This window comes from Chinchilla lanigera, unplaced genomic scaffold (genome assembly GCF_000276665.1).
Source record: "Chinchilla lanigera isolate Chin_1 unplaced genomic scaffold, ChiLan1.0 scaffold00012, whole genome shotgun sequence".
NCBI classification, from domain to species: domain Eukaryota; kingdom Metazoa; phylum Chordata; class Mammalia; order Rodentia; family Chinchillidae; genus Chinchilla; species Chinchilla lanigera.
In genome coordinates this window covers 33,704,790-33,715,792 of record NW_004955413.1, presented here as the reverse complement: position 1 = coordinate 33,715,792, position 11,003 = coordinate 33,704,790, and the positions used below count along the sequence as shown (strand labels likewise).

At 54.5% G+C, this 11,003-nt stretch overlaps 2 protein-coding genes across 3 annotated transcripts in view; both read right to left on the bottom strand.

Moving 5' to 3' along the window:
- Window positions 1-1,143: 1,143 nt before the first annotated feature.
- On the bottom strand, window positions 1,144-2,773 carry LOC102009035. 2 transcript variants are annotated; one of them, XM_013511548.1, is made up of 3 exons: window positions 2,683-2,773; window positions 1,986-2,214; window positions 1,144-1,327 (listed from the first exon to the last, which is right to left on the bottom strand). In XM_013511548.1, exons 1-3 carry the CDS (start codon window positions 2,687-2,689, stop codon window positions 1,255-1,257), a joined length of 309 nt encoding a protein of 102 aa, XP_013367002.1. In that variant the 5' UTR covers window positions 2,690-2,773; the 3' UTR covers window positions 1,144-1,254. The 2 variants fall into 2 exon arrangements, with proteins under 2 accessions (XP_013367002.1, XP_013367001.1); XM_013511547.1 differs by lacking the exon at window positions 2,683-2,773 and having other exon boundaries at window positions 1,986-2,643.
- Shank3 (SH3 and multiple ankyrin repeat domains 3) overlaps window positions 1,144-11,003 on the bottom strand; it is a gene marked incomplete at its 5' end in the record, with an annotated part of 54,625 nt that continues 44,765 nt past the window's right edge. The window contains 1 exon segment of the mRNA XM_005379674.2: window positions 1,144-3,588. Coding sequence (XP_005379731.2) covers window positions 2,997-3,588 — 592 coding nt within the window.

Below are 11,003 nucleotides of genomic sequence, written 5' to 3'. Positions count from 1 at the left end.
CACACCTTGGCCCTTGGCCCATTCCCTGCCCTCTCGCTGGGCAAGAATCTGCTTACCCAATCACTCTACTTTCATCCTTCCAGCCACCCAGAGGGTGCCACATGGGTGACCCTCCCTTGCCACATTTGAGTCCGTGGTCGCAGGCTGCTCACATACCACCTATGTACTCTTGAGGGACAACATCTCAGTCCGTGGGGCCTGGCTCCAGGGAGAAGGAAAAAGTAAATCTCACAACGCGGAGAAGCTCTGCCTTTTAGGGGACCACCCAAAGTGAGAAGCTCCAGCTGCCTCTAATGTGAGAGTGCCAGGGCTGGGAAGGTGCAAGGCTAACATGCAGCTCAGACTCTGGGAAGGGAGGGCAGGGAAGGTTTCCTGAAAGAAGGGTCATGGAGCTTAGCCAGTAAGTGTGATGAAGGGTGGTAATCCAGGCAGGAGGTAGAAAAGAGCAGTCAGACTTGAAGCACTGTCATGGGCTCAGGGATTGGACTGTAAGGTTGTGGCAAGGCTAGGGGCCGCAGGCAAGCCAGAGTGCAGTGGAGGGGCGTGAGAATGCCCCCATGGGCTCCCTCACATGCAGAGATAGCTTGGCACTACTGAGAGCAGGGCAGGACTATGGGAGGGAAACACATCAGCTCAGAGTGGTGGGGTGAGGCTCAAACACAATCAACAGCCATAGACAGGATAGTGAGTGACAGAATTTGAAATAAAGACCAGCAGGTCTTTTTAAACTGGACACTGGTACAGGGTTTTAAACCCTAGGTTTAAAAATGTAAGAAGAGAATCTGGTAGTAGCAGAGCACCTGCCTAGCATATGTTTGTCCCTGGATTTGAACCCTACCAATACACACACACACACACACAGAGACATAGACCATGGAGGAGAAGCCTTGGACTTCTAGCTGAGGGGATGCCGCGAAGCGAACAGCTGAACAGTAGATGCACCAGTGCAGGGAGCCTGGGCTGAGGTCCAGTGGATGAGGGACGAGCCAGGCATCTGGGCAGGGAAGCCAGCACAGAGGCGTAGGGCAGAGACACAGTAGAGCCACTACACACTGGGTCAAGGGTGGGTCTGTGTGGTCAGTATGAGGTACAAAGGGTAGACTCTGCTCCCCACATCCTTTAAGGAGGCAACTGAGTCAGGCCTTCATTTCTTATAAATTTATTACATAATAATATTATAATAATTATCAATAATAATAATATAAGAAACATAGATCTCTGTGGGGTGTATCACAACGTCAGGGTCAGGAGGCCTCAGGACTGGAGCAGGGAGTGAAAGTCCCCGGATGGAACTCCATACAAAAGGAGGGGTGAAGCAGAACTGACCCTGTAAAGTTAAAAACCCAAATTGAACAGAACCAAAAACCCACAGGTGAGTGTGAGACTGAGTGTGTATGCGGCAGTCTGTTACAGTGACTGCTGTGTGTGACCTGGTCTGTTGGTGAGAGGGTTAGTGGGCGTGACTATGCCCAGGGAATTGGGCCAGCAGGCTGGGTGGGCACAGACCGGCATGCCAGGCCCCTGGGCTGTGAAAACTTCTGTTTTCTTGTCTTTTTTTCTTTTATTAAAAAAAGCTAGAAATATAAACAGAAACTTGTGAGTGACGTGGATGGAGCTTAGTCCAGACTCCAAACCCTAGGTTTAAAAATGCCCCCAGGCCCCCCACCCCACAGGTCATTGCTGAGTGTGAGGAGTCACAGTAGGGGGGTCAGGGCACCCTTGGCGGGGGAGTCTCTGACTCTCCTCAGGGCCTGTGGTGGCCTGACTCTAGGAGTCCTCCACCATCCCCTGTGAAGCCCAAAGGGGGGCACCGCCTCCAGGGCGCCCTGTGGCCTCCCCGAGCGGCAGGGACTCCCAAGGAACCCTGCTCTGGCTGGGGAGCGGGGCAAACAGCAGGACCAGGGCAAACAGCAGGACCAGGGTAGGACGCCTCTCACTTTCTTTGGAAGAGACAGGGTGCTTCACAGGCACACCCACGCACACACCCTCGTCCATAGCCCCACGAAGTCCAGAACAGCCCCTGGGGCCCCACACGACCAGGCAAACACAGGGCTCCCACGAGCTCTGCTGCACCCAGGCTCCACTTGGGCACACAGGCCGCACACACACAGCGCGGGGGACAGGAGACTTCAGGCGGAGGCAGGGAGGCTTCTCTGCTGTAGTTGCCCAAGAACGTGAGGAGGAGGCTGGAGCGCCCCCAGCCGGGGAAAGACCCTGTGAGGAAGATGGCTGGGGGTGAGTGCCAGGGCCCAGCCCCAGCCCCAGGGCGACGGCCTCCCAGGCCCCCGGCCCGCCGGCGCCCAGTAGAACAAGACCCGTGCGCCTCCCCGAGCAGCACCTGAAGGGTGGGCGGGGCGCACCGCAGCTCAGTGAGGGAAGAGGCCGAGCCGGGGCCCCAGGTGGGCCACCAGGACCCTGGCCAGCCCCAGACCAGCTGGAGCGTCCCCTGCCCCGTGGGGGGTGGCAGTGAGGGGCGGGAGATGGAAGACTGGCGGCTGCGGCGGGACCAGCAGGAGGGCGAGGGGGTAGGGGGTGGGGAACTGTTACGGACAGAGATATTTGTTCCTTTTCTCGTTCCAAATATAGAGTGGATTAAAATATGCAAAACAGGGGGCTGCTTGGCCCCCATCGAGAACCCCAATGTCTCCCCCCTCCCCCCGAGTCACCAAGGTGTGTCCTGACCTCGCATGCTGGACTAGGTTCCCTCCGGGGAGGATGGCCACCAGGAGCCGCGAAGAAGGGGTCCGGCCAGAGTCCCCCCAAGCCCCTTCCGCCCAGCCTCCCTGGTCCGAGCCCTCCTGACTGTACTGGGTGGGGCTCGGCAGCGGGGGAGGGCACTAAGCAATGTACAGGGCAAGTCTCCGAGCAACAGCAAACAGGACAATTCATGCAACATTCCTGGCCCGGCCGTCGTCGGGGGCGGGCCGAGCCTGCGGCCCGGGGTGGGGTGGGGGCCCTGCCGGCAGGGCGCAGCGGGGCGGAAGCAGGGTGAGGCGTCAGCTGCCCTCCAGCTGCCTGAGCGCGCGCTCGATGTTCATGCGGTGGCCCACGCGCGTGACGCCCAGCTCCACGAAGTCGTCCTTGGTGAGCGCGGGCAGGTGTGCGCCCTCGATCTCGTGGTCCTCGAAGCGGTCGCGGTGCTCGCCCAGGTGGATGCTCTCAAGCCAGTCGCCCACGTCAAACTTGCTCCAGAGCTGCAGTGGCTTCTGCTGGAAGGGCCGGCGCGGGCCGGGGGCACCGGGGCCGGGACCGGGCGCGGGTGAGGGCAGCGGCGACGGCGAGGGCGAGCGGCTGCGCGCGCTCACGCTGCGCACCACGAAGCGCACCTCCTTGGGCTCGTGCGGGATGGAGAGGCTGGACGACTTGAGGATGGTGGGAGGCGTGAGGCTGAAGGGCCGCCCCGCGCCCCCCGTGCCCGCCCCCAGCCCCTCCACCCGCTCCAGCGACGCGGGCTTCACCGGGCTCGGGGCGCGTCGCGCCACTGGGTAGCGGCCACCGGGCCGAACCGAGTAGGAGGCCCCGGCGCCCGGGCCCCCAGGGCTGCGCTGCGCTGAGATGGTGCTCAGCTCACTGAGGCTGCTGAAGAGCCTGCGGAGGGAGAGGGGATCAGGGCCAGGTGAGGGGAGCCAAATAAAGCAGGGCGGGCAGCAGGGAGCAGGGCAAGGGGCTAGGAAGACAGGGCTGGGGGTAGGGGCGGGGGAAGGGATCTCCTGTGTTCATCCTGGCCCCTTCCTTTGGCTTCCTGGGTCAAAGCCAGTAGTACCCTGCTCTGGAGACCTTTATACTGACTGGAATGTAAGGAGGAAGACTGGTGGTCTGCCACTCCATGGAGGTGCCAAAGGCAGTCCACCAGGGGAAAGGCAGCCCTGCCCAAGGGCTGGCTGTGTGGTCTCTGATCAGTGTGGTCCTATCCACAGCTTCCCTGAATGTCAGACTCAGTAATACCCTCCTTGCTGCCCCCTGCACCCGGCTCTACACTATGAAGACCCAGAGACTGGGGCTAGCACAAGGAAGGCTGGGCCATGGGAACAGCCAGCGGTAACACAAGATTTAACAGTACCGTGGTGTCAAGAGACACCAGGCAGCTTGCACACCCATATGGGATAGAGCACATGCAGGGATGAGCATAGCACACCACAGTGTGAAGGCAGCCGCCCTGCAGACAATACGCGACAGCAATGTGCCCACATGGGTTGCAGGCATGCAGCAGCAGTGGCAAGGAGACAGCACACACACGGGTACAGGGGCACACATACAGGAAGATGGTACTTCACTTCCCAGCCTCACCTGCCAGCACCCAGGACCTCCGGCCCACCTCAGCCTGGCCATGCCCAAGGCCTGCCTGGAGTGACTGCTCCAGAGGAAATCACACCCACAGCCCCTCATTCCCGTTCTACCCCTTCCTATGGGCTGTCAGTGGCACCAACCCCCACACAGCCATGCAGAGCAGACCCAGGCAGCCAGGCACAGCACATGGACTGCGAGAGGCATGGGATGGGCATGCTCACTTACACAGCCGGCGCTCAGGACCACCGCGCAGCTAGACAGAGCAGCCACATGCAGATGGGCAGGAGAGAGCAATGAAAGAGAGTGTTAGCAGGCCAGGCCCACACGGCCCACAGTCACAGCCACAAAATGGGCAGCCAGGTGCAGGAACCCTGCCAGGGGCCCTGTGGAGGGAGGGACTCCGGAGGCAGCCCAGCTGCTCTGGGGGTTCTGGAGGAAGGGAAGCACCTGGTGGTGTCTGAAAGTACAGGTGGACATGGCAGATCTGCCTGCATAGGAGCTTGTCAGCTCTCTGGTTTCAGGGCAGACTTAGCACATGGTGCTGACATCCTCACTGCTGTCTGGCTAGCCTTTCTCCAACTGATAGCCATTCCTGCTCAGACTGGCCTAAGGATACCCCTGCCCACCTCTACACTGTCCTAGACATACAGAATTTCATCCCATACCAGTTTCATCCTTCACCTCCCAGCTATGCAAGAGCAGCCCCTCTCTGGAGGTCACTCTCTCCCACTTGGTTTCCATCCCTTCACTGGCTGCCCCCTCCCAGATGAAGACTAAAGCAGAGCTTCCTAAAGAGGGAGACAGTGCTCCCAGCGGATGTTCCAGCAACACCGGAGGTGGGCATGGCGAACAGGTAAAATCACCAAAAAACCACCAGAAGAATCTCACTGCTCCCATGGAACCGGGCCTCACAGTGCCACCTGCACTTTGGGGCACAGTGAGGTGGGAGCAGAGTTCCCAAGGGTGCTGCCTGGGGGTATTAAGACTATGAAGGAATCACACCTATGGGACCATGGGGCCAACTGAACACCCAGAGGACCAGACCAGAGCCGAACTAGACCTCCAACCCCACAGTTACATACTGACCCTGGCCTAGGGAGCTGCATTACAGGTCAGACACCTGCCAAGGACCTACCCAAAGGGGTATATTTCCATGCCGCTGTGACGTCAGGGATACCTACAGTCTTGGGTGAGACAGAAGCACACTGCTAACTGGTTGAGACGAAAGCCGAGCAGTGAAGGCAGAAGGTACAAGCAGCTGCTGGGCCCTACAGTAGGGAAGTCTGGCCAGGACCCACTACAGGGTCTGAGTCCAGTAGCTCAGAGCTGGGCAGAGCAGGTCTGTGCCTGCCTGAGTGGCAATGAACCCTCCTGCCAAGCAGGGGTAGCCTGGAGGCCTGAACTAAGGTCCCTAGGGGCCAGGGGAGAGACCCTAAAGAACCACTGGGCAGGGAATGGAGAGAACCCATCACCTGCCACACATGCTAGAGATGTCAGGAGTCCTAGGAAAAAATTCCCAAGGGTGGATGTACCTTCCAAATCAGGAAGGGCATAAGCAGGAGTCCACCATCAGGGCATTAGTATATGCTCCTCACACTCCTCGCAGAACTATGCTGCCCACCTCCCATGCCCCCAGGCCAGAAATCCAGCAGTGTCCACATCTGACTTCCACGCATTTCCACCCATCTCTGCACACCATCTCTATCCATCACCACTCCTGGCTGTCTGGCCACCTCTCTGTCCATCTCATAGTACCTGCTACCTCCCAAAGACCTCTGGGCTATCTGCCCTCCAAGATATAATACCTCACCAGGCTGCTGACAGCCTCAGAAACCCTCCAAAGAGTAGGTCACAATCACTCAGTGAAGCACCCATGGTCCCCATCTTTTCCACCAACATCTGAGTTTTGTCCTGTTTCACTGTCCCCGGTGATTTCAGCCAGTGACATCAGGGTTTCCCTTCTCCCTGGCAGTCACCAAGGCTGCCAGCAGGACCCCTTTGCTGACCTGTTCATGAATTTCCCTTGGAGACATTCTTCCCTTGGCCTCTTTGATGGATTTTTCAGTTCCATTCTTCATAGTCAATGTTTTCTCATGGGCCATGTAGCCTGGTCTCACTCTTGTCTAATGTGCCCATGAATGCCACAAGTGAGGCCAGGCTGATCTTTCCTGAACCTGAGCCCTCTACTGGAGTTTCCCAACATGTCTCTGAACTCACCCTCAGTGATTAGCACCCTGTCTTTCCACAAGGGAAGCCTGAGAGCTGTTAGCTCCTCTAAGTAGATAACCTTTTCACCGTTAGAGCAAATGAGTCACCAACCGCTAAGATCAACGAGCCCTCCTTACCTCTGGGTTTAGGCTTTTCATGATCTCAGGCCCTTTTACTACCTTTTAAAAAAGATACTGGGAATCAAAATGACGGCCTCAAACAGGCAAGAGCTCTACACTAAGCTCTACACTCTAGCCCCTCACCTCTCTTTTTCAAAATTCTTCTTCACTTCTGGGATCTGGCACAAAGCCAAGAATACAATATGCCCTGAAAAAATTATCACCATACAATAATATAGCACCACCACCACCTCCCCACACTTTGCCCATTTCTGTTGGCCAACTACTACTAACTGGCAAGGAAAAGTTGGTTCCACGGCTCTACCGCCAGACTCCTGCCCTTGTGGAGCAGGTCTAGGCCTGTGGCCTTTATGGTTCAAGGCCTTATTAAGAGAAATAATCCTCAGTTGGAGTACAGAACCAGATGGCCTGTCATCACTGCTGCTACTACCTCACTACCTTCCTTGCCAAGCCTGTTTATGCTCCAGCTTTGATATGCCACAATACCCCCATTGTCTCCTCCTCTGTCACCCCTTCCTGTTCCCCCAGCAGAGCTCAGGATTCTGGAAACACCTGCACTCAGGCTACAGTGCCCAGCTGAACTCAAGGTGCCTGCAGTTCTGACTGCTCAGGCACATATGGCTTTATTGGACCTGCCAGACAGTTAACAGGCAAGGTCTATACAAAGCAGCCAGTGCAAGATTTCTTAGCCATCTTGAGGAGAGTGGGTCTCCTGTGAGATCCAATTAATGACCACAACAGGTCTAGAAAACACAGCACACTGTCCCCTTTGCCATATAAGCTCATCAAAAGAGCTGAGAAGTACTATAGCAAAGAATCTCTTTAAATCTGTGTTTCCAAAGCTATTTCACCATGAATTTTTTCTTTCACAAATATACAATTGACGGCCCAGGCCAAAAAGAGCATTGCTGTGGAGCTTGGACCACATGTAGGATGCAGGTCAAACAGCAGCCCTGGAAGATGAACACAGATCAGAGACAAGTGAGGGCCCATTTAGGGAGTTAGTCAGGGCTGAATCAAGGCACAAATGCAGCCTCAGAGTCAAGTATGGGGACCTGAGTAGATAATGATCAGGGCTGGGCCTGCAAGTGGAGAAGTGGAGAACAGGTAGATGACCTGGGATGGAAATACCAGAAGCCCGAAAGTCCCAGATCCTGGCCAATGGTGCTGTACCCTTCAGCTGCTACCAAAACCAAAGTTGGCCCCAGTGCAAATAAGCAAGTCACTTTTCTACAAGTGATTGAGCCTAGATTTCATGATATAGAAGGCAACTTACTTTGCCCAGAAAGAGCTTAGGCTACAGAACACCTTGTGGCTTAAGAACATCAGAGCCAGGACTAATGAAGAAGGTGGGCAGACAGTGGCGTTTATTTCCTCAGGGTGATCATCAAGGGACAAGAGAGGTGGATCTTGGAGGCAAAACAGAGGGACCACACAGAGTAGCTCAATGGCTTGACCCTGAGGGTGTCCACATCTGATATCCTAGGTCTCTGTCAGGATAGGACCTGGGACAGAGGCAGCCACACCTGGATGTCAGAACTTCCCACCCTTTGGACATTTCTCTAAAGTGAGAAAGGATGGATGCTTCTCTAAAGTGAGAAGTGAGTAGTAAGTACCAGATTCCAGTCACCACTGGCTACCAGCCAGGGCTGCTACACAGGCCAACAGGCACCCCAGATATGGTAGGCCCCAAAAAAGATCACTCAGAAATAAGACCAGATAAAGACATGGCCCCAGACAGGCTGCAACCAGAAACAAAAGGAGCTGCTGTGGACAGTAGGGCCCACACCAGAGATCTAGGGTTTGCCCAGGTCTGAGAGCAAGAAGCCTAAGCAGTAGAAGAGACTGAGCAGGAACAGCAGGGGATGCAGAAACACGGGAGGAGATGCAGGTCAGAGTGGTGTTCCAGTACAGCTTGGCAATCAGGGGGCACTGCAGATATTATCCACATGCCTGATAAATGCAGGTGTATGAGTCTATGCACTGCAGCAAACATGTCTGCCACTTCTGTGCAGGACACTGCAGAACATACACCCAGCATATGTCATCACAAAGGGTTTGAAGACACAGACTCCAGGTTACAGCAGACAGAAAACAAGCCTGGGGTTTGATATGTCACCACGTACTGGACAGAATAACTCTCTGAAACCTCAGTCTTATTGTCTGGAAAACAGAGATTATATTGTTTATTTCTTATCGAACGGAATGGTTGTGAAAGTGAAATAATACATGTGACATTCTCTAGTGCCATGCTTATTTTCCATAAAGGACTCTCAAACTTAACCTAGGTATCTGAACGCATGAGTGTCAGTGACAGTAAAGATAATACTAGCTCACACACACATGGCTGGTGATATAGTGAGAGGTCCATTCATGATACTACCACTTCACAAGGGAGGGACAGCGGTGACCTCGCCAAGCAAACAGAGCTTAGATATGACCTGCTGAGGGTTGAAATCAAGCAATAACAGGCTGTTGAGGCTAGCAAAGATGCTATTATAAGGAACATTAGCTGTTTCAAGGCTGTCCAGCACCTGGCTTCTCTGGAGAGCACCTCCTGTCACACAAAGCTCCTACTTGCCAGATAGGCTGGTCCCATTCCCAGCTCACACCTGGCCAATGACCCCAATGACAGGTATGAAAAACATGGTCACAGCAAGCCAAGAAGATGCTGGAATTTTGCAGGAACCACCAAGCAAAACAAGCTCACTTTCCATTGGTCTGAAGGCAGATGTAAGGGTCAGGGTTCTGGTCTTGCCCTCCCCACAGGGTACTGATGAAGCACAGAGCCACAGGCTAAGAGAACTTTTCCCCAGTCAAGGTGAATCCCAAAGACCACACTGGAAAGATGAATCTAGAGAAGGAGTATGTGGAAGGTTCCAGTTGAGGATCACCTGGACACTGCACTGCAACTGCCAGCTGCTCAACGGGAGCCAGAGCCAGTGACAAGAACTGGGCTAAGGTGAGCCCAACTGCAGGCACTTGATACCCATAGATCTGAGCTGCAGTATCTGTTGTTCTGTGGAAGTTGCCCCAAGCCACCTCCTTGGATCTCAAATTGCGAAAGATAGCACTTGGGTTTAGCTTCATTCTTCCATCCACTTGCCAAGTGTTTACTGACAACCAGGTACTGTACTATGCACTTCAATGGCTTTGACTTTCAAAACAAAGAGACAGAAAGAAACAGAAGAAGTGGTGGGAGAGAAGCAGAGAGGCAGGACAGGGGGCTGGTGGAGGCTGGTCCAGAGACCCTCCTTCTCGGGAAGCTGGTCCTACAGAGAAGCCTGAGACCCTGGCTGGTCCACACCTACTGTGCCCACTCTAAGGGTATCCTCCACACTACACTGCTGGGAAGAAGTTTTCAATTTAAGCGGGAGTCAAAAGAGGCTAAAAGAGAAGCAGGTGCAGAGCAAGCCCTCATGGTAACACAAGCTAGGGGCGGTGTTTCTGGACTTCTTAGGGGAGGCACTATAAGCTTCCCACACTAGTTAGCTTTTGGATCCTACACTGGAAAAAGGCAGAAGGGAAGGCCCTTTATTCAGACCTGCAGTCCTTAAACTGTGTGCTGCTTACCTCTGTGAACTCTGCTGACATAGGTGACAATGAAGGGTCCACTAAGATATTCTTCAGGGCAACAAGGAGTATTCAGTAAGTGGTATCCCATCCAAACTGGGATGGGAAGACCTCTGAACAGAGGCAAAAACAGCTTGAGAAAAGCAAACAAGAGACTAGCCAGGCCCAGTCAGCTATTGCCAGCAACCAGCAGCCCACAGGGGAGTCTTGGGGATGGGCTCTCCCAGGGAGGACCAGAAAGATGAGCCCAGGGAGTCTGGCAGCTTCTGCCCAGACAGAGCAGCAGAGCAGCAACAGCCTCAGCAGCATCCAGCTCTCTGGTTAGCCCTCCCCATGCCAGCACCTCCCTCAGGTACCCACAGCTGAGGCAAGACAGACAGAGGAACAGAAGAGGGAGAGAAGTGACACGACACACAGTGTGACTTCTACCTATCTTATTTTTTCCCCAGTAATGGGGACTGCACCCAGAGCCTTGTACATGCCAGCCAAGTGTTGCTCTACTGAGCAACATTCCCAGCCCTTTTATTTTGAAAGGACTGAGCTAAATTTCCCAGGCTTCTTTCAAACTTTCAATCTTCCTGCCTTGGGCTCTGTGGCAGCTGGGATTATAGACATGTGCCACCATACCCGGCTTCCAAACCTGTCTCATTCACACACTTCAAAAATCATACACGGGAGTCTGTGTTTAAGGGGTTTGAAAAAGTTGCCATGAGATACACATTTGGGGGCAGGAAACAGAAAATGGTAAGTTCCCAAAAGAAAAAGCCAGTGCACCCTGGGTCACAAAATGAAGCA

Excerpts from the sequence above, each read along its gene's own strand:
- LOC102009035 (XM_013511547.1), bottom strand. The coding sequence starts at position 2,629 with ATGGGGGCCAAGCAGCCCCCTGTTTTGCATATTTTAATCCACTCTATA. Across the intron at positions 1,328-1,985 it reads TCGTGGGGCTATGGACGAGG|GGTCAGTTCTGCTTCACCCC; the intron begins GTGTGTGCGTGG and ends TTAACTTTACAG.